This window comes from Mytilus edulis, chromosome 1, assembly GCF_963676685.1.
Source record: "Mytilus edulis chromosome 1, xbMytEdul2.2, whole genome shotgun sequence".
Taxonomy (NCBI): domain Eukaryota; kingdom Metazoa; phylum Mollusca; class Bivalvia; order Mytilida; family Mytilidae; genus Mytilus; species Mytilus edulis.
In genome coordinates, this window is record NC_092344.1 from 54,485,899 (window position 1) to 54,510,709 (window position 24,811).

The 24,811-nt window shown below is 33.4% G+C and overlaps 1 protein-coding gene across 27 annotated transcripts in view; it reads left to right on the top strand.

Moving 5' to 3' along the window:
* The window catches only part of LOC139514078 (inositol 1,4,5-trisphosphate-gated calcium channel ITPR1-like), a 269,729-nt gene that overhangs the window by 51,621 nt on the left and 193,297 nt on the right, over positions 1 to 24,811 (top strand). For all 27 annotated transcript variants that reach the window (XM_071302866.1, XM_071302912.1, XM_071302962.1 and 24 more), the window contains 3 exons: positions 775 to 921; positions 16,977 to 17,072; positions 17,913 to 18,070. In XM_071302866.1, coding sequence (XP_071158967.1) covers positions 775 to 921; positions 16,977 to 17,072; positions 17,913 to 18,070 — 401 coding nt within the window. The remainder of the gene's footprint in view (positions 1 to 774; positions 922 to 16,976; positions 17,073 to 17,912; positions 18,071 to 24,811) is intronic.

Here is a 24,811-nt window from a genome sequence, read left to right on the forward strand (position 1 = left end):
CGGTATTTTTCAAATAAAATTCAAACACTTGGCAGGGATTGTCAAGAAATACTTTTTTAAAAGCCGTAAACCAATTATATCATAAATGTGTATACTAAATTCAACGTGAAATTATGTCTTATTTCACGTTTTTTTCGTGCAAGCACCCCCCTTTACCACCCTCTTTAATAGATAGGTGTGAACTATAAGCAATGACAAGTAAGTGCATGCTTTGCACAGCATCACATTTAATCTTGCTGTGTTTTAAGGAAGTTATAGGAACTATATTCAGCAGTACAAGATCTCACAATAAGTTAAGACAACCAAAAGCTATAGTCAATTCCTTATAAACTAACTGCCTAATTCATAACAACAGAATTTAGGAAAAAAACAAACATAACAGACATAAACAATCAACAACCACTTGACTACAGGCTCCTGAATTGAGATAGGCACATACAGAATGTGGCATTGGCAAGTGGTGTTTCAGTACAACTATACAAATCATTCATTTTGAAAGCTGGAAATTTTAAAGTTTTATGTTTTCATACAATTTTAAGCAAACATGGCAAAGAATATAAGAAAGAGATATGCTATGTGTTTCTAAAAGAACTGTATAAAAATGTTTTTGAAGCATCCTAGAATCAGGTAGGTAAATGAATTGTGCTTCCCCTCTTTTCCCCCTCCTTTTCGCTTTACCTTTGATGATTGAAGAACTCCAGTAAATTCTTGAATACCAAAAGCAGTATTTGATTGATTGGTGTTTGCTTAACATCAATAAGTATAATTTTGTAGGGAGATGTTGTAAGATTATTTCATGCTGAAGAACAGATGTTTCTGACAGGAGATGATTACAAGAAGAAACAATATGTATTCCTCAGGATGACAGCAAGAGCCACAGCTACAACAGCTACTAGTTCCAAAGCTCTCTGGGAAGTAGAGGTACATTTTTATATTTAGCCTGTTCTTACTAGTATTTTTGAATTGAATTGTGTTTATGGCACTTGGACACTTCAAAGTAAAACATATATTGACCAGGGCTGCCAAAATAATTGAGTCAGCTGGACATTTTTTCAATCTCTTGAGACTTTATAACTTAAGGCTATCAAAATAATCATTAGGGAATCAAGGACATTCTAGCAATGACTGACATAAAAACAATTAGTATGGATTCTGTGAACTGACATTAGTTTATGGAACTTAACATTTTGACTTGTCAGCAATTATGATCAGAACAGAGATGGAAAAACTCAAATCCATGTACTTTTGTCAAGGATCCTTGAGTTCACTTCACATTATTTCTGCAAATAACAAAAGATGCATGTAAAAAAACATCTAAAATTACATTTTTCATCAATTTAAAATCTGTGGATGCACAATTAAATTTCACACCTGTGAGTTATACTTGTACTTATGCAGACAAAATAAGATTAATTTCTTTCAATTTTTTTTGTTGATTTTTGACATTTAAAATTTTATAATTCAGTTTAAATACTATTATCATAAAATAAATTATTTAGATGCAAGCTAGTTAAAATATAGGGAAAAAAATCAAAAAGATTATTCATTGTCCAGTACTTTAGGCCAGGGACATTTGAGCGCATTGATAGGACATTTTAGCGGAAAAAAAATATGACTGTTTAAATAATAAATAAAATTTTAATAGATTCAAGAAAGCATAATATGAAAAATAAGCACTAAAAGTCTGGTGTCTGCTCTATGGTCAGGTTGTTGTCTCTTTGACACATTCCCCATTTCCATTCTCAATTTTATTAAAGATTAATCAAATTTTAAAAGTCACTTCTGGCCTTGAACTTTTATCCTAAAGAAAGTACGCCATGAGCTCTCTGGATATATATACCTCTGTTCCATACTGTTCACAAAATTGCAGTAGGAATTTTTATTTCTCTTTATCTGGTCTAGATTGGGGTGCACATTTGTCTTTAATCTTCGTATTTCTATATAATATTGTTTGCAATTTGATATTAGTATCAAGAAAAACGAAACTAGCTGGTGATAACAATAACATTACTTATTACAATGGTTCATGGAACAACTCTGGACAATTATTTGTTAGCTTTTAACTACATGGCACTGTTCATGATTTTAGTATGGTAAATATTATACAACCAGATAAGTTTTCGCTAAAATGGGCTATCGCATGACGCAAATACAGTCGAACAGATTAATCCTTAGCTAAAATGGGCTCTAATCAATACTTAACCCTTAGACTGCTGCATTGATTTCTATTGTACTTTTGTGTAATGCTGAGTAAAATTTTAATCACTGATGAAATAAACATGTTCACTTACAATTGCTGTATCTTTGTAAATATTGAATATTCATCAATAAAAGTTATATAAAAAAGTATTGTTAGATTCTGTATTTTTAATTTATTTTATTTTTGTGTGAGTCTCTGGTCATGTTTTACCTGTACAGGTGCGAAAATAGGTAAACAAAGGTAAACTTATTTTTTCATGTTTTATTAAACGATCCATCAATGTAAAAGTATCCATGACTTCAGAATTGAACCAATATAGTTTAAAATCTCTTTTAAGAACTAAGTTCCATTGTGATTATCAAAAAATAAAAGTTTCTTCTCAGACCAACGGCCTTTTTTATGCAAATATTTTCCGGTATTTTCCTCCAACTTTCACTGCGCCGACTTTTACTTCCATGTACAAATATATTTACACGACAAGTTCATTTTTAAAGCTTTCATCAATATATAATCTTGACAAACTTAAAGTTCGGGTCTATCGATGTTAGTCAATATTGATTCACATTTGAAAGGCGAAATGATAAACATCGCAAATCCTGTTTCATGTCATCCATTTTGAACAATGTCTGGGAATCCCCGTAATTCTCGCTTTAAAAGTCTTCTGTTTGCAGTTTTGATAGAATACTTCCATTTCTGTCTATTATATCTTCGGTTCTCGTCCAAATCCTTTTAATCGTCCGCCGCTGTTAAATCGTTATCATTGAAATACTTCTGAACGTGTTGGCCATTTCTCCAAACAATGTCCGCCATTTTGTCACTTTTTTCATCAAAAATTTTCACTTTCGGTTTATCGCTTATACCTGATTAAAAGTCAAGAGACACTCGAAAGAACGCAGATTTTAAGCCAATCAGAATCCATACAAGTCGAAACTGCCGCAATCTCATGAATATTGACTCCGCCCATTCCATGGTAACTGTGTAAACAAACGAGTACGGAAAACGACTATAGTCGCGAGTAGCAGTAGCGGACTGTCTTATCGGAACGACAATAGTCGCGCGTAGCAGTCTAAGGGTTAATAGTTTACATGTCAGACCAACAGATAAATCTTAGTTGTCAATCAACCTTCATAGTAATAATTATTTTTGTCCGTGGGTATTCAATTAGGACTAGATTTTATAGTAATTAATTCTCATGTCACTGTTATGGCCTGAAAAGTGTGTCTGGAATAAAGAAAACATTGAGTAAAATAGATTTCAGACAATTACTTAAAAATGCTTTCAACAATTCTCATGAAACTTTGGTGAACTGATTATATCTATTGATGTAAGCTCCCTTTTGATTTTCATAAATTTCTATTATGACATTGAGAAGTAATTGATCTTTATTCTTTGAAAATGTGACATGTATCATGCGCTCATGGTGCAGCTGTTTATTTTTAATAAATTTCTGATGTGACATTGAGCAAGCAATGAAATCAAAAATGGTACATCCCTGCACTGTAAATATTAAGTAGATGATAAAGAGATAGAAATATTCCTGGAGAAAAAAGTCAGTGATATTGGTTTTTAATTGAAATGAAATGGAGTCGAACTCTAAGAACTCACAAATTCACCTTCTATTGCAATATTGGTTGCATAATTATCAGTTCAGTTTTTTTCCTGTTGTGATCATTTCTATAGTTGATAACATTAAATAACAGTTGACCACTGAAAAGATAATAAAGAGAAATTGTTTTGGAGGGTCTGAAGGTCACTTTTGGAGGCAGGTGACTGCCAAAACCAGGTGACTTATTACTGAAGTTTTGGCTGCTGTAGAAGCCATGATAGAGACTGAATGAAGTTTTATGCGAATTATATAATAAAAGACAGTAGCATTATCTTAATATTTAAAGTTTTGGCAAAAGATATCATATAATATCAAGTTATAAATTGGTTTTTATTTTAACTGATTTTTTAGAAAAGTAGGGAATGCTTCTCTGAAATTTGATCTTACCTTCTAAAAAAATCTGTGTTTAAATATGAATTCTAGTATGACTAGCTTGTTTTGCTTTGAATCAGCAAAGTGATAAAGTTCTCAAAATATCTATACCCGTACTTAGTGCAATACCAGAAATATACATATGAGAATGGTTTTACACTAGTAATTTTGGGGCCCTTTATAGCTTGTTGTTTGGTGTGAGCCAAGGCTCTGTGTTGAAGGCCGTACATTGACCTATAATGGTTTACTTTTTTAAAATTTTTATTTGGATGGAGAGTTGTCTTATTGGCACTCACACCACATCTTCCTATATCTGTATGAGAGGCTGTTACAATTTACATCCCACATACATCAACATGTATTGTAAACTATTTGAAAACTGTACATTTTATGCTGTGCAAAAATTATTATTAAACAAAAAACAACGCATACCCGGTATTCATCAGTGATGCATATCAAAAAAGAATTAATGCATTAGAGCTTGAAAAAAATGTACATTATAATAAAAATAAATTGAATTCTGCGAAATTTCATGAATGCCCTTGGCTTATTTAAGTAATTTCAAAACTTGGAAGTCACTCGAACAAAAACTCTTAAGCTGAAGGTTTTTCATTACATGTACATTTCAAATTCAGAAAATATTGCATTTAAATGGAATTTTGAGGAAGGTGTTGTTATGTTTTTTTAATATCCAATCTTATTATTTTCACATTTATGGATTTCAGCCAGTCAAATAATGGGGCTTAATCCTTAGGCAAATGTGGATTTGACAGTAAATCATACCCAAAAACAAACACATACCTGCCAACTTTCACGATTTAGGCGTGTACTACACGATTTTGACCCTTTGTCACGATTGCACGATCGTGTTCCTGAAAAACCCTCTAAAACACGATTTGGTGAAAATCTACACGAAAAATATTGTTGTTCCCGATTTTGAACTGTGTCCAATGGAGGAAAATCGTGTTCAGCCAATCAAATTGTGTGTTTCTCATGATCAAATTAATCAGCCAATCAAAAACGTTTTCTCTCAAGATTGTTTTAACATGCTAGATATTGAACTTGTGTTGTATTCCTCTGTTTGTTGGTCAGAATATATTGTAAAAACGTGAACATGGCAAATGATTTTTCAACTGCAAGGAGGTTCTTACACAGAATAAGAATAAAAGCATGGCTGATTGACAAACTTCAATGATGCAGTACTACCATGAATATAATAAATACTTGAAACAAAATGTTTGTTTGACAATTATAAGGATTAAACACATTTTTTCTAACGTTTATTTGAGAAATAGTTCATGCTAGCCAAAGAGTTATTGGAAATATTTTGGTCAGATAGCTATAGAACCGCCACACACAGGACACATTTATGTTTGTTTTAGTTTTTTAAATTACCGAATATGTTCTATTAGAATCTAAATAATTCATGCAAGCAATAGATTTGTTATCATTTCACATTGCCTTGACCAGTGTGCTATGTGAAAGGTTCCAACATATCAATGATTTGAATGAATTATTTCTTAAATATATTTTGTTATCCCTATTTATACAAAAGAGGGACAAAAGATACCAGAGGGACAGTCAAACTCATAAATCGAAAATAAACACAACACCATGGCTAAAAATGAAAAAGACAAACAGACAAACAATAGTACACATGACACAACATAGAAAACTAAAGAATTAGCAACACAAACCTCACCAAAAACTAGGGGTGATCTCCGGTGCTCCGGAAGGGTAAGCAGATCCTGCTCCACATGTGGCACATGTGGCACCCGTCATGTTGCTTAAATCCAGTTAATAGTCTAATTCGGTAGGTCACATTCATGAAAGGGGATTGAAGTTACGACGTAAGGAACGTATCCAATATCATTTATGACACGTTTATTCCATAATGGTCAACCAACTCGTAATGGTGTCCGTAAAATTTACGAAGGAATGATTTTAACTTCACCATTTGGAACACTTGGTTTATTAGCTTCCTTGTGAGCAGCAACCCTCTATTAAGAAAATCATGATAGGAAATGCAAGCACGGGAATATCGTATCAATTGGGAGATATATACCCAGTATGCAGGTGCTGCTGGAATGTTGCTACTTAGAAATGGAAAGTTCACAATTGGAAAGCTGAAATCATCTCTTTTGTCAGAAAGTTTTGTGTTCGACAGACCTTCATTGTCAATTTCTAGATGTAAGTCAAGATATGAGGTCAACTTAACTGTATCTGTAGTATCCTTTATCTCTAGTTCGATGGGATAGATGCGTTCCACATAGTCACCAAATTTTGAATTATTTAGTGAAAGAATATACAACATATGTGGAAAAATAATTCTGTGTATTTAATTTTTGTTTGTTTATATCATTTGGATTGAAAAGTAATTTCTTTATATGAAGGTGATTGAATCAGCAGCTGTCCACAACAATAGGGTATATAGTTTTGGCATATTTGATTTATTTAAATGTAAAACATCTAACCATTGATGAACAGCATGATGAACAAACCTTGGTTAAAATGTGTGTTTTGAATGGATGTTTTTTTTTTTAGCTTTTTGTTCTTAGTAACCACCTACATGGAAATCAGCTAATAATGTCTATAAATGTTGTCCAATTTACAATGTTATTAATTAAAAGATAATAATGATTACTTTGATACTGCAAAGCAGTATATCAAGTCAAGTTAAACTAAATGTTTCCCAAAAAACTTCAATGTTTTCAGCTAGTGATATAACTTTGACTACTTAGACAAATTCGCAACCAGGGCTCCTATCAACATTATGACATCAATTCCTAAAAATAAGAGAGAAAAAAAGAACAATATATTTTTTTTAATTTTATACTACGGTACTATTCTGTTGTTAATTAGTTCTTTGTCTTTTTTCTAGATGTGCTTTTTCCTTTGAATTCCTACACAGTCAGAATTTTGTCCATCCTAAATTCTTCAGAACAAAATTGGTGGTGGTCTATACTTTAAATCCCCTGTTCATCATACAACTGGAGAAACATGGTCCCCATCCATTTATTCATCAAACAACTGGGGAAACATGGTCCCCATCTATCTGTTAGTCATACAACTGGGGAACATGGTCCCCATCTATCTGTTCATCATATAACTGGGGAATATGGTCCCCGTCCATCTGTTCATCATACAACTGGGGAAACATGGTCCCCATATATCTGTTCATCATACAGCTGGGGAAACATGGTCCCCATCTATCTGTTCATCATACGACTGGGGAAACATGGTCCCTGTCCATCTGGGGCAATATGCGTAATTGTTTCTCCATAGGCGGTAATGGTAACGTTTTCTTCTGTTGCTCAGCCCATATCGTAAACTTGTATATGTATGATGGCTTGTTTCAAAGCTGAGACATTTTTACATATGTGGTTAAATTTTCGGGGTACAAAGTGTGATTCATTTTTCCGTAAATTAGCAAACCCCGAGTATCCTTTGGCGATGCGGCTCTTCATGGTAAAAAATCCCATTTTCAACACAATAAGTTCTTTGAAAATTTAATACTTTGAACACATTTGATAGCTCCATAGTTTTTACACATTTATTCTGTGTTCCCTTACTTTCTAAATTAACACAAATGGTTCAGCTCAGTCATTTGTTTATCATAGAAATGTGTCAAATATCACTACACAGAGATTTTTTGTTTACCAGTGACTTTTGAATTCCTCATTTCAAGGTGCATTAGGGATATTGTCCCATATTGGGGCAATATGCGTAATTGTTTCTCCATAGGCGGTAATGGTAACGTTTTCTTCTGTTGCTCAGCCCATATCGTAAACTTGTATATGTATGATGGCTTGTTTCGAAGCTGAGACATTTTTACATATGTGGTTAAATTTTCGGGGTACGAAGTGTGATTCATTTTTCTTTAAATAAGCAAACCCCGAGTATCCTTTTGCGATGCGGCTCCTCATGGTAAAAAGTCCCATTTTTAACACAATACTGTAAACCAGGAAATTATCGCGCCGTCTTTATTTCGCGATTTACTAACACAATCCAAATTCGCGCCGTTTTGAATTCGCGATTTCCCAGTGGCATATATGAATATTTTCTTCGCATATATCTTAAATCAAACAGAAATCATTTGTTTTCGGTTCATTACTGTTTAAGTAGATTAAAAGTTTGTCATGTTTCAATGCTCGTAAAAACACATACACAATAATAGAAAAGTAAACCTAATTAGGAATGATTTAAATAAAAAGCTGTCAGGATTTATGCTAATTAATCGATCTTTTGATCTGATTAATCTTTGTAGTAGATTCAACGAGGTGTACTTTTATTACTGATTGACAGGTGTCATTAACATAAGTGTAAGGAGTGTTGTTTACATAACAATATCCGTAATGTTCGCTTCAGTGAATTACTGATTTTTAGTTAAAGACATGACTTCTAACATTGTTTTTCATTAAGAGATACAGTTATGATTTCAATTATATATTTGTCGTCTTTGAAATCAGTGTTATAGAGTAGTCCTATAGATATTCTATTCATATACGTAGATATAAGAAGATGAGGTATGAGTGTCAATGAGGCAACTCTCCATTCAGGTCACAATTTGTAAAAGTAAATGTAATTATAAAAGTTTTCCCTTGATTATTTTCGCGGTCGTTTTATTTTTCGCGTTTCACTTCTTACCGCAAAAATAGCGAAAATAAAACTACCGCGAAAATTTCCCTGTTTACAGTAAGTTCTTTGAAAATTTAATACTTTGAACACATTTAATAGCTCCATAGTTTTTACACATTTATTCTGTGTTCCGTTACTTTCTAAATTAACACAAATGGTTCAGCTCAGTCATTTGTTTATCATAGAAATGTGTCAAATATCACTACACAGATATTTTTTGTTTACACATGACTTTTGAGTTCCTCATTTCAAGGCGCATTAGGGATATTTTCCCATCTGTTCATCATCTGTTCATCATACAGCTGGGGATACATGGTCCCCATCCATCTGTTTGTCATACAACTGGGGATACATGGTCCCCATTTATCTGTTCATCATACAACTGGGGAACATGGTCCCCGTCTATCTGTTCAAGATACAACTGGGGATACATGGTCCCCTTCAATCTGTTCATCATACAACTGGGGAAACATGGTCCCCATCTATCTGTTCATCATACAACTGTGGAACATGGTCCCCGTCCATCTGTTCATCATACAACTGGGAAAACATGGTCCCAGTCCATCTGTTCATCATACATCTGGGAAAACATGGTTCCCATCCAATTGTTCTTCAGACAACTGTGGAAACATGGTCCCCATCTATCTATTCATCATACAACTGGGGAAACATGGTCCCCATCTATCTGTTCATCATACAACTGGGGATACATGGTCCCCGTCCATCTGTTCATCATACAACTGGGGAAACATCGTCCCTGTCCATCTGTTCATCATACAACTGGGGATACATAGTCCCAATCTATCTGTTCATCATACAACTGGGGACACATGATCCCCATTCATCTGACATGATCTGTTCATCATACAACTGGTGATTCATGGTCCCCATCTATCTGTTCATTATACAACTGGGGAAATATGGTCCCCATTCATCTTTTCATCTGACAACTGGGGAAACATGGTCCCCATATATCTGTTCATCATACATCTGGGGAAACATAGTCCCAATCCATCTGTTCATCATACAACTGGGGATACATGATCCCCATTCATCTGTTCATCTGACAAATGGGGAAACATGGTCCCCATCTATTTGTTCATCATACAATTGGGGAAACATCGTCCCTGTCCATCTGTTCATCATACAACTGGGGAAACATGATCCCCATCCATCTGTTCATCATACAACTGGGGAAACATGGTCCCCATTCATCTTTTCATCTGACAACTGGGGAAACATGGTACCCATCCATCTGTTCATCATACAAATGGGGAAACATGGTCCCCATCCATCTGTTCATCATACAACTGGGGAAACATGGTCCCCATTCATCTTTTCATCTGACAACTGGGGAAACATGGTCCCCATCCATCTGTTCATCATACATCTGGGGATACATTGTCACCATTCATCTGTTCATCTGATTTTTTGTAGTCTATCCTCTTGACTATGCTACATCATCAGTTTGATTTTACATATTTATCATCATTTTCAAATGAACATTTTTACAGCAGTTGTTGGACTTTCAACTATTTTTAGAGTATGTGGCCAATAATATGTGATCAATTATTTAATTACTCATTCATATGGTGTGTGGGACATTAATCTGAGGTGTTACAAGCTTGGTGATATAAACTAGATGATTGATGATTGATTGTTGGTTGCTTAACGTTTTCAAGTGGCAAATATTTCATGCATATTCAGGACGAGAACAAGTTCACAATAAATACAATAGGTAGGTTGATACAATAGAGGCCATCTGGAATGATGGTCGTAGAAATTTGGACTGCCACTTGAAAATGAGGGTATATTGGATAGTGACAGAAATTTTGCCTTGCAACAGGTCACCTACGGACCCCTCAAAAAGTTGTTGCAAGGGTTCTTAACGTGCAAAGAGCGTGGCACTCTCTTTACACGAGGCATCAGATTTAACGTCTCCCTTCTGACCGGACGTGACTGCGAACTTGATACATCCCGCACAGCCAAACGGACGCCCCACTTCGGCAAGCGTTTTACTGCCGGTCGGGATAAGACCAAGTGACCATATTTCTATACCCCAGTCACCCTTGGGGTTATATATATGTAAACTAGATGGTAGTAGTCTTAAATTAGTTATTATATTTTTTGTCTCCCGTTCAAAATGTGAATTATATGAACTACAATACAGCAATGATAAAAATTATTTGTATCAAGCTGTATATTTCAGAAGGTAGAAATACCTGGATGCTTTAAACCTTTTATGCAGATTCTGAATGTAACAAAATTTCTCTTTTTTATATTATGTCCATTGTCCTACACTTCATTTTCCTGGTTCAGTTACTGCTTGAAAAAAAAATTTAGAGTTTATAGTGAGTAAAAGGATATTTATATTTGAGATCCTTGCAAGATTTAACTGTCCTTCAGACAGGGTTCAACTGACCTGGACCTCATTTCGTGGATCAAGGTTAAGTTTTCCTGGCCTTATAAAAAAAAGAAGATGTGGTTTGATTGCCTAACCAGGTTAAACATGTTAGTGGGATCCCAACCATCCCCCTAATCTGGGACAGTGGTATAACAGTACAACATCAGAACGAACTATAAAAATCAGATGAACCAAAAAACAAGTGGATGTGGATGGGTACTTGTACATCCCAACAACAAAGATACTAGGGACAGATCTGAGAGTACTCACAGTAACTGACAGTTAGTTCAAAGCCTCTAAAAAATAAAAATAAATCATGCATCTAAGACTAAATTATCAATCTGTACACATCCAACATCCAATGGATTTTGTAGAAAGACATCATGTTTAATTTACTGATAACAAAATCAATATTTATACCAATAAAAACAATATTCAATGATCTTATTACAGTGTTGAATTGGTAACCTTTTAGAATAAGTTTATTTAACAGATCAACAAGTTTACCAGGATCGTTTCTAAATTTTCGGGCACGGTTAACAACATTTGTAAAAATGAGGATGTGCTATCCCGTTAGAAATAAGTTTTCTACAGGTACACCTTAACTTCAAAACCAAATCTTTATATCTATGGAAAAATTTAGTAAAGGTTTTAAGTAATTTATGGTAAAGACATCCCTGGCTTAATAATTTACCAGTAATACATAGATTTCTTTTGTTGAAATCATAAACGTTACTACAGACACAGGCATAGAGAACGAGCTGTGAAATATAAAACACCTTAAGATGGTGCCAAGGAACATATCTGGATCTTAATATTTCAACTATATTCGGTGTGATATCTTTCATCTTGCAATATATAGTATTAAAACATTTAACTTTTCTAAACTTTGCTGCAACCCAATTATTCCCCATTCCAGACTTAAAGACAAGTTGAAAGAGTTATTCTTACTTTCTTTTAGTAAATATGGCCAAAGTAGATACAAGTATCTTCTCTAAGGGAGGAATAAATCACTCTAAAGCAAACAAAAACTCTCTGAAACCTACATTATCAAGATTGTTCATTTCTTTATGGACAACATATTTGTTATGTTTTCAACAAACAATCTGCATTCCCATTTTTCAACAAACAATCTGCATTCCCATGTGAACCAACTGTGCCATTCTTCTTTTTTTTCCGACGCAACAATATATTTATTGCATATTTTCTGTAACAATTTACTACGTTTACAGGCTTTTTACTTAGTATCCCTCATGTTAGCTTACCTAATAGTTAAGGGAAGCACTATTTGGTAACTTATTATTTCTTAATGATATTAGTATTTATAACATAATTCATTTCACAAAATATATTTCATAAATTATTGTGATTACACATTCATATTTTTTTTATTTTTTCTTTTCTTTTCTTTCTCTCTCTCTCTCTCTTTTTTTTTTATAGTAATAATAGCTTTCCGGAATCAACTTGGTTATTAATCATTCTTCTAGCTTTCTTGTTTCTTTATTCATATGAGGCTGACTTCATACAGGAAGTTCTTATGAAGAATAAAAATAAGTTAGCAGTATCCTTTAACCACAAGTTCAGCTGTACAGATGATACTCTCTCACTTAATAATCCAAAATATGTCAATTTTGTATCCCATCGAACTTGAGATAAAGGATATAATGGATACAGTTAAGTTTTTTAAGGATTTACCTGTAAATTTCACGAATGCCATTACGAGTTGGTTGACTGTAATATGGAATTTATGGGATAAGTTCCAAATACATTAACTACAATCTCTTCCCCTTTTCCATGTATGTGATCTACTGACTTAGACTTATTACCAGGTTTATACTTACATGTGCTATGTGAAGTTGCCCTATGTAAAGCAGTTTTGGGCATGATTTGTGTTGCTCAGTTACAAGTTTTCTTTGTTGTGTTTTGTATACTTTTGTTTTTCTGTTGGTCTTTTTCTTTTTAAGTCATACTGTTGTTAGGTTATTTTTACTTTACTTATGAGTTTGAATCTTTAGCCTCTTATTACATGTATTAATTATTGTTAAGTGTTCATGTCTGACTGGCAGATTTTGATTGAAAGTTACTTCTATTTTTGGTTAATTAGTCTATGTTAAGTTTTTATTCACCTGTTGAAGGGATGTATAATGGTATACCATTGTAAGTCTGTCCATCTGTCTGCCGGTCTGTGACAGAAAAAATCCTGCATTTTTGTATGAATATAACGCCATAACTCGGAAACATACAATCTAAAATTTATAAAATTCAAAAGGGAGCTTATGTCAATAGATACAAACAATACACTAGAGTTTCATGAAAATTGATGAAAGCCTTTATTGAGGTACTGTCCTTTATGCTGACGACATTTATTCCTATGATGAAAAAATAAACAGTCAATCCAAGACAACAACAAATGGTCTTAAGGTTGACAATCTGAATAAGTAATTGTGGTTAAGAGCCCTGAACCAACAATTATAATCCTTTTTATTTCTTATTATAAAGTTTTTAACTAATGTGTGTATCTATCCAGATTGATTGTAAATGTTGTTGACATACCTTTCCTTGACTATGTCCATGTTAATTTTATAAGAGCACAGATATAGGATATGAAAGTTTAATATTTGCTGCTGAAAGTGTGTGAAATGTACCTTTTTTTAATTTTTTTTCTTTTATCATAGAATGAAAATAAGCATGCAACATTTATACACTGAATTAAGAGTATTTTAAATTCTGAATTAAGAGTATTGTATGCTCTAATCTCTTAGGAACAATATAATTTATATGAGTAACAAATTATTAATAATGAACATTTTATAGTATTGCATAAATATCCTCATTAAAATATTATAAAGCTTGATGATGGTAAGGATCTGGTTTTGATATAAAATATTCGATACATAGGTATGCTGTTTCCGGTGGTGCCAGCATCAACAATGTTTGTAGTTTAGGTCTAGTTTATGGTGAACAACTAGTGGTAAGTCAAAACTATTTAGTATTTAGTAGTATTGGCACATCTCATTACCATGGAGAATATTTGGCCCTGCTCCTTCAGGTATGGTATGTTGACTTTAAAACTTTTGCTTAGTTTTCATGTACATGATGTATTGGTTTGTGATTAGTTCAATGTATGGGGAATCACTAGTGGTAAGTTATGATAATTGGTATGCAGTTGTATAATCATTGGCATATTTTCATGGAAATTATTTGGCCCTGTCCCCTCAGTCATGGTCTATTGACTATGAAACTTTTGCTTAGTTTTCATGTATTATATTGGTATGCAGTTGTATAATCATTGGCATATTTCATTTCCATGGGGATTATTTGGCCCTGTCCCCTCAGTCATGGTCTATTGACTTTGAAACTTTTGCTTAGTTTTCATGTATTATATTAGTTTGTGATTAGGTCAGTGTTTGGGAAACCACTAGTGATAGATAAATGATATTTGGTATGCAGTTGTATTAGCATTGGCACATCTCATTATCATGGAGATTATTTGACCCTGCCCCCTCAGTTATGGTTTATTGACTTTGAAATTTTGCTTAGTTTACATTTTGTGTTCTTAAGATAAGTCAATAGAATTTGGTATGCAGTTATTTAAGCATTGGCACATCTCATTTCCATGGAGATTGTTTAGCCATGCACCTTCAGTCATGGTTCATTTACTTTGAATATTTGCAAAACTTACATGGTAAAGTGTTGCTGTATTTTGCATTATCGAAATCACAAAAAAGCAAGACATATCTTTGTGATAATAGTTTATGATATTGGTCACAAGACATACTAGATATAATGAAGGCAGTATGGCCGTATGTCAACACAATTCTTTATGATAATCTTATTTCCTTTTTTTTTCTGAAATTTTATCACAGTGCTAGAATTTATAAAAGTAAATCTCTTTTGAATTTAGTAATTTTTACTGGTCATTGCAGAGTGAGGAAAATGTTAACATTACAAATTCCTAGATCCAACTCCAGTATTATATAATTTGAATTGATTTAACCAAATCTGCATACTGTATTGAGATTGATAAAAGGAAGCTTCAATTTTGAAAATTTTCTGGTTTGCCAAATTTGTATGCCCCATCTACTAGATGACATCTAGGGGCATTTTGTTTTTCTTTTTGTCCATCTGTCCTGCTTCAGGTTAAATTTTGAGGTCAAATTAGTTTTTGATGAAGTTAAAATTCCAATCAACATGAAACTTAGCACACAAGTTCCCAAGTACCCCAATTTCACGATACCCTACACATAGAAAGCAATAGTGCAAGGGGGCATCCTTGTACTATGGACATATATATTTTTATTGAGCCATTTTACTTACTTCTGATATTTTAGATGCCTTCTAAATATTTGATTTTGTCCAATGATCCTCTTCAAGGTTGCAGCAGCTTATCCCTGCTATGTCCATTATTAACTCATTATATTTACTGAATAGTTGAATCAACAATAGTTCATATCTTTTAAGAGTTGGTTTTTTAACCCTCTGACCCTCTTACCTACTAAGTAAGGCAATTTGGTTTTTAAGAGAGATGTAGGTTAATAATTATACCCCCGCTTTAAAAAAGGGGGGTATACTATTTTACCTCTGTCTGTCAGTCCGTCCGTCCGTCAGTCAGTCCGTCCCATGAAACTTTTGTCACATTTTTCTCAGGAACTACACATCCACCCTTTCTGTAATTTGGTATCAACATTTATATATGTCAGCCATACTGTTTGATGGGTTTTCAGATTCATCACTTGACAACTTCCTGTTTACCGAACACTTGTCTGATTTTACACATGATAGCCAAGTTGAAAATTTTCGTCACATTTTTCTCAGGAACTACAATACAAGGATTTCTGAAATTTGGTTTCAGGATTTTTATAAGTCAGCTATACCGTGTGATGCGTTTTCAGATTCATCACTCGACAACTTCTTGTTTACCGAACACTTGCATATTTTTACACTATTAATATTATCCACTTGCGGCGGGGGTATCATCAGTGAGCAGTAGCTCGCAGTTTCACTTGTTTTTTCCTGTAATTGGTCATTTGACTAACTTAATAAAGTTTTTGGTAAAAGCAATTAACATTGAAATTGCGATTATGCATCAACTTCAATCTTAGTACACATACTTATCAAAAACTATATATATCGAGTAACAATTTCAACCCTGAATTCAGGGTTCCCTGAACATGGAACATATATAGTAACATTTTATGTGTTTTAATATAAATAGAAGATGTGTTATGAGTTCCAAGGGGATGACTCTCTGTCCAAGTTAACAGTTATAGGCCAAAGTACAGCCTTCAACACAGAACCTTGGCTCACACCGAACAGAGAGCTATAAAGATCTCCAAAATTACTTGTGTAAAACAATTCTAACAGTAACATCAACATGCTGATCTATATAAAAAAAAAGAAAAACACCTATGATCAACACCAACAAATGACAACCACTGAACAACAAACTACTGACTTAGGATACATGCGCAACGAATGCAGCAGTTTAAATGTTTTAACCGTTGCCACCCTTCACCCTTACCTGAGACAGAAGTGTAACATTTCAACCTAAAAAGACACAATATGAAATATCATTGAAATGGCTTAACTTGAGCAAAAAGACATTTAAATAAGAACAAGTAAACATGCATCGAATTTAAGTTTGATCTATGACACAAATTAATAAATTTGTTCAGAGTATGTAAGTTTTATCTGCAAAGATATATGTCTGTGTATGGATATTTTGTGTACAAGTTGATATTTTTGTGTATTGACAGGTTGTACATCATGATCCATGTCGTGGTGGTGCAGGACAGTGGATGAGTCTGTTTAGGTTTAAACATTTGGCAACAGGACAGTATTTGGCTGCTGAGGTATATTAATAATAAACAATATATTGTGTTTGTCGTTAAGATTAAAACTACCTTAATAAGATTAGTTAATATCTCACCTTAGTCATTACTTGTTTGTTTAAAACATTTCTCTAAAAACTTTTTCCACAATAACCATTAGGTTACGGGAACAGTTCAGGTTATAGTTCTTGAAGTTTAACATTATGTAAATTAGGGGAAATGGAATACATGTGCTATAAAATTAAGAAGATGTGGTATGATTGCCAACGAGACAACTTTCCACCAACAAAATACAGAAAACCCAGTTTGCTGTCAATTTGACAGCTCATTCCTTGTTGGCTATTACTTTTAAAACATTAATTGATAGATTGAAACTAAACAATGAATATTATCAGGAAGGCAAGATTTAATTGAAAAAAATAAATTGTGCAAATTGTCAATTGAACTCCTTATTTTTGTCTTTAAAAGACTTATCCATTCTTAGCTTATAAGGCCAAGTGAGCTATTCTCATCACTTGATATTTGTCGCTGCTATCCCTGAACGTTTACCAACAAATCCTTTTTTTTGACCCTTTGTTGTGTTTTGGGCAAAAACTGTAGTGGATATCAAAATGCTAATAAGCAACACAAGATCATCAAAAAAGAGTTTTTAGTCATGAATTAAATTCTAATCTTCAATGTCTGAGAGTATCCATTGTTATAGATGCATATAGATCTAGGCTAGTGACTCAGGCTATTTAGAACAACTTGTTCTTTATTATACATGTAACATCATTTGAGAATTTACCTAAATGAGTACTTATTTTATTTCTATTATGCATTATATTTATATAGGATGAAAATGATTCTTATTATTTATAGATTGATAAAGACCCAGCAAAGGATAGTATGCGAGACAAATTACGAGGATCTCCAACAAATCCTGTATACTGTTTAGTATCAGTGCCACATGGACATGATGTGGCAACAATCTTTGAATTAGATCCAACATCTATGACCAAAGATTCTCATGTTCCAAGGTTAGAATATTGATATTTATAATGTTTTATAGATCAACAAAAATACAAGATACAATATTAATATGTTTAATATAATTGTCACACTAAGAAATAGTGACAGCATCCAGTTGGACACTGTGTCATAAGGGAATAAATAATTTTCCACTTTTTAGCTCACATGGTCCAAAGGGTAAATGAGCATTCTCATCACTTTGCATCCATGGTCCTTTGTCATCTGTCAACTTTTACAAAAAATCTTTCCTTCACCACTTGACCAATTTAACCAAATTTGGCCAAAATCATTAATGGAGTATCTAGTTGAAATATGTGTCTGATGACCCCTTCTGTCAAATATGAATGAATAAAATCTGACAGTTGCATTGTCAAAAACTGTCAGATGACTTCTTACAGAGTTATTGCCCTTAACAGACAAATGTTACCATTTTTTTTAATTCATTTTTGCCTAATATCTTGAAAATCATATTAGATAAAAAGAAACTAAAAATCATCAGTTTACTCCTTACTAGAGTTTTTGGCTTTTGATGAAAATTTTTACCCTTTTTTTTTGCTTTTTTGTCTTATATCCAAATAATCATAATAGATGAGAGAAACTTAATTAAGCAAAACAGTAGGACAGGATTTTCAATTAACCCTTAGACTGCTACGCATGACTATTGTCGTTCCGATAAAGCAATCCGCTACTATAGTCGTTTTCCATAACTTGTTTGTTTACACAGTTACCATGGAATGGGCGGAGTCAATATTCATGAGATTGCGGCAGTTTCGACTTGTATGGATTCTGATTGGATAAAATATCTGCATTCTTTCGTGTGTCTCTTGACTTTAAATCAGGTATAAGCAATAAAACCGAAAGTGAAAATTTTTGATGAAAAAGTGACAAAATGGTGGATATTATTTGGAGAAATGGCCAACACGTTCAGAAGTATTTCAATGATAACGATTTAACAGCGGCTGCCGATGAAAAGGATTTGGACGAGAACAGAAGATATAATAGATGGAAATAGAAACATTCTATCAAAACTGCGAACAGAAGACTTTTAAAGCGAGAACCACAGGGATTCCAAGACCTTGTTCAAAATGGATGACATGAAACAGGATTTGCAATGTTTATCATATCGCCTTTCAAATGTGAATCAATATTGACTGACACCAATAGATCCGAACTTTAAGTTTGTCAAGATTATTTATTGATGAGAGCTTTAACAATGAACTTGTCGTATAAATATATTTGTACATGGAAGTAAAAGTCAGCGGAGTGAAAGTCCAAGGAAAATACCTGAAAATAAAAAAGGCTGTTGGTCCCAGAAGAATATTTTTTTTTGATAATCACAATGGAACTAGTTCTTAAAAGAGATTTTTAACTATATTGGTTCAATTCTGAAGTCATGGATAACATTGATGGATTCTTTAATAAAACATGAAAAAAATAAGTTTACCTTTGTTTACCTCTATTTGCACCTGTACAGGTGAAAATGACTAGAGATTCACACAAAAATAAAATAAATAAAAAATACAGAAACTAACAATACTTTTTTGTATAACTTTTATCGATGAATATTCAATATTTACAAAGATACAGCAGTTGTAAGTGAACATGCTTATTTCATCAGCAATTAAAATTTTATTCAGCAATACACAAAAGTACAATAGAAATGAATGCAGCAGTCTAAGGGTTAAGGTAATATGAAGGAAATCTTCCAACAACTTCTTATTGGAATAACTGCCCTTTAATGATGATATTCACCTTTTTTTTTTGCTTTTTTAGCTTACCTGGCCCGAAGGGCCAAGTGAAGTTTTCTCATCACTTGGCGTCCGTCCTCTGTCGTCCATCGTTAGCTTTTACAAAAATCTTCTCCTCTGAAACTACTGGGCCAAATTAAACCAAACTTGGTCACAATCATCATTGGGGTATTTAGTTTTAAAAATGTGAGGCGTGACCTGGCCAACCAAAAATAGAACATAGGGGTAAAATGTAGATTTTGGCTTATAACTCTGAAATCAAAGCATTTACAGCAAATCTGACATGGGGGTAAAATTGTTTATCAGGTAAATTTCTATCTGCCCTGAAATTTTCAGATGAATCGGACAACTAGTTGTTGGGTTGCTGCCCCTGAATTGGCAATTTTAAGGAAATTATACCGTTTTTAGCTCACCTGGCCCGAAGGGCCAAGTGAGCTTTTCTCATCACTTGGCGTCCGGCGTCCGGCGTCCGTCGTCCGTCGTCGTCGTCCGTCGTTAACTTTTACAAAAATCTTCTCCTCTGAAACTACTGGGCTAATTTCAACCAAACTTGGTTACAATCATCATTTGGGTATCTAGTTCAAAAATTGTGTTCGGTGACCCCGCCAACCAACCAAGATGGCTGCCATGGCTAAAAATAGAACATGGGGGTAAAATGCAGTTTTTGGCTTATAACTCAAAAACCAAAGTTTTAGAGCAAATCTGACAGGGGTAAAATTGTTTATCAGGTCAAGATCTAACTGCCCTGAAATTTTCAGATGAATCGGACAACCCGTTGTTAGGTTGCTGCCCCTGAATTGGTAATTTTAAGAAAATTTTTGCTGTTTTTGGTTATTATCTTGAATATTATTATAGATAGAGATAAACTGTAAATAGAAAAAATGTTAAACAAAGTAAGATTTACAAATAAGTCAACAGGTCCAAAATGGTCAGTTGACCCCTTTAGGAGTTATTGCCCTTTATAGTCAATTTTTAACCATTTTTCGTAAATCTTAGTTATCTTTTACAAAAATCTTCTCCTCTGAAACTACTGGGCCAAATTTAACCAAATATGGCCAAAATCATAATTAGGGTATCTAGTTTAAAAATTGTGTCCGGTGACCAGCACAACCAACCAAGATGGCCGCTATGGCTAAAAATAGAACATAGGGGTAAAATGCAGTTTTTGGCTTATAACTCAAAAATCAAAGCAATTAGAGCAAATCTGACCAGGAAGAAAGTTGTTTATTAGGTCAAGATCTAACTGTCCTGAAATTTTCAGATGAATCGGACAACCCTTTGTTAGGTTGCTGCCCCTGAATTGGTCATTTTAAGGAAATTTTTGCTATTTTTGGTTATTTTCTTGAATATTATTATAGATAGAGAAAAACTGTAAATAGAAAAAATGTTTAGCAAAGTAAGATTTACAAATAAGTCAACAGGTCCAAAATGGTCAGTTGACCCCTTTAGGAGTTATTGTCCTTTATAGTCAATTTTTAACCATTTTTTTCGTAAATCTTAGTTATATTTTACAAAAATCTTCTCCTCTGAAACTACTGGGCCAAATAAAAGCAAACTTGGCCACAATCATCATTGGGGTATCTAGTTAAAAAAAAGTGTCCAGTGACCCAGCCAACCAACCAAGATGGCCGCCATGTCTAAAAATAGAACATAGGGGTAAAATGCAGTTTTGGGCTTATAACTTAAAAACCAAAGCATTTAGAGCAAATCTGACAGTGGAAGAAATTGTTTATCAAGTCCAGATCTATCTGCTCTAAAATTTTCAAATGAATTGGACAACTGGTTGTTCGGTTTCTGCCCCTGAATTGGTAATTTTAAGGAAATTTTGCTGTTTTTTGTTATTATCTTGAATACTATTATAGATAGAGATAATCTGTAAACAGCATTAATGTTCAGAAAAGTAAGATTTACAAATAAGTCAACGTGACTGAAATGGTCAATTGACCCCCTAAGGAGTTATTGTCCTTTATAGTCAATTTTTTTAAATTTTCATAAAATTTGTAAATTTTTACTAACATTTTCCACTGAAACTACTTGGCCAAGTTCATTATAGATAAAGATAATTGTAAGCAGCAAGAATGTTCAGTAAAGTAAGATGTACAAACGCTTCACCATCACCAAAACACAATTTTTCATGAATCTATCTGCGTCCTTTGTTTAATATTCACATATACCAAGGTGAGCGACACAGGCTCTTTAGAGCCTCTAGTTTGGCTATTATCTTGAAAATTATTATAGATAGAGATAAACTGTAAACAGCAATAATGTTCAGCAAAGTAAGATCTACAAAATAAGTTAATATGACTAAAATTGTAAGTTGACCCCTTAAGGAGTTATTGCCCTTTATAGTCATTTTTTACCAATTTTTCGTAATTTTTTCTTATCTTTTACAAAAATCTTCTCCTCTAAAACTACTGGTCCAAATTTAACCATACTTGGCCATAATCATCATTGAGGTATCTAGTTTAAAAATGTGTGTGTTGACCCTGCCAACCAACCAAGATGGCCGCCATTGCTAAAAATAGAACATAGGGGTAAAATGTAAATTTTGACTTAAAACTCTGAAACCAGAGCATTAAGAGTAATTCAGATATGGGGATTAAATTATTTTGCAAGTCAAGATCTATCTGCCCTGAAATTTTCAGATGAATCCAACAACTGGTTGTTGGGTTGCTGCCACTGAATTGGAATTTTTTCAGGAAATTTTGCTGTTTTTTGGTTACTATCTTGAATATTATTATAGATAGAGATAAACTGTAAACAGCAATAATGTTGAGGAAAGTAAGATCCACAATTAAGTTAACATGACCAAAAGTCAGTTGACCCCTAAAGGAGTTATTGCCCTTTATAGTCAATTTTTAATAATTTTGTAAATTGTAAATTTTTGTAAATTTTAACAAAATATTTTCCTCTGTAACTAATGGGCCAAGTTCATTATAAATTAAGATAATTGTAAGAAGCAAGAATGTTCAGTAAAGTAAGATATACAAACACATCACCATCACCAAAACACATTTTTGTCATGAATCCATCTGTGTCCTTTGTATAATATGCACATAGACAAAGGTGAGCGACACAGGCTCTTAACCTTTAGACTGCTACGCGCGACTATTGTCGTTTACGTAACTTGTTTATTGATGCGGTTACCATGGACAGGGAGGTTTCCGTAATCATAAAAGGACAGCACTAACGACTTTAACGGGTTTTGATTGGTTAATAATCAACGGCGTTTCGAGTTTCTCTTGACTTTACAACAGTAATCATCAATAAAAACAAAAATATTTTGTTGTTGAAAAATGAGTCGTAATGGCGGATATTGACTGGAGTGACGACGAACAAATTAATGATATTTTTAATGATGGCGATAGTGAAGATGATTTTGAGGGATTTGGTCCTGAAGATTTAGAAGATATAAATCATGATATACTTGCTAACTTGCCAATATTTGACTTTTCACCTCAGAATGACCGGGATTTCCCAGACGATCTCGGAAATGGATGGTCACGTCAGGACACTGATGTTTTAAATGCCCCGTTTACCGGAGAATCAAAACTTAACCATGTCATGCAAAGTAATGAACCGTTGGATTTCATGAAATTATTTATAACTGATGACTTTATTAATGAACTTGTTTTTCAAACTAATAAATATGCCGAGGTAAAAGCCAATGATGATGAAAGTTTGAAAGAAAATAGCCGGATAAAAAAATGGCAAGTTGTTACGCTAGATGAGATGAAGGTGTTTTTGTCATTAATAATAGCCATGGGTTCAGTGGTTATAGTTAAGTTTTTGTGTTTTGGTCTGTTTTTCTCATACTTTATGCAATAGGTCTACTATATCTGTTGTATGGAATGATTGTAAGGTGTACATGTCTAGCGGGCAGATGTCATCTGACCTTGACCTCATTTTCATGGTTCAGTGGTCAAAGTTAAGTTTTTAAGTTTTGATCTTTTTATTTAATATTATATGCCAAAGGTCAACTATATTTGGTGTATGGAAATATATTATGATCTATATATCAGTCCCACAGGTTTTATTTGACCATGACCTCAATTGCACGGTTCATTGGACAGTGTTAAGTTTTTGTGTTTTGGTCTATTTTTCTTAAACTATAAGTAATAGGTCAACTATATTTGTTGTATGGAAGCATTGTTAGCTTTACATGTCTGCCTGGCATGGTTCATCTGACCTTGACCTCATTTTCATGGTTCATTGGTCTTTGTTTAACTATCTTGTTTAATGTTAAGTTTATGTGACAGTTGTAATAACGCTTTATACTTAGGACTATCAACATAATATCAATGATTAGTAAAGAAGGCGAGACATTTCAGTGTGTGCACTCTTGTTATTCAGCATTGCACAATAACACAATAGAAATCAATGCAGCAGTCTAAGGGTTAAGAGCCTCTAGTTCTTTATAAGATAAAAATTATAAAAGTTGAATAAACAATTATATTACAAAAATTATCAACAAGTCCAGATTTCCCATCAAGTCAAAATTTGTTAATATAGTAGGAAGACTGTCACTCTTTATAGGAGTGATTACCCTTTGATTTTTTATGTTTAGACCAGTTGTATATACAGAATGTACACAGCCATGTATCACCATCACTGCTGGTGATCCGATGGATATATATATATACAACTCTTCTAAACATCAACCCAACAATGTTAGATCTGTAAATTTGCTTTCGCAAATTTTTTGTTCTTCCCTTGCCAGGATTCGAACCCATGCTACTGATATATCTTGACACCAAATTGCCTGCACTGTAGCCGTCCCGCTAGACCACACGACCACCTGGGCTTCATAAAAATGAAGCTTTCGGTGGCCGGGTGTTTCCACGTCAGTTTTAATGTAGCGTCGTACTACATTACATGATATATAGGTTGCAAATAGAATTGATCATATATAAGAAAGGAAAAAAAGGGTCTACATATTTGATTTTATATATAATATATATATATATATATATATTTTATATATAATATATATATATATAT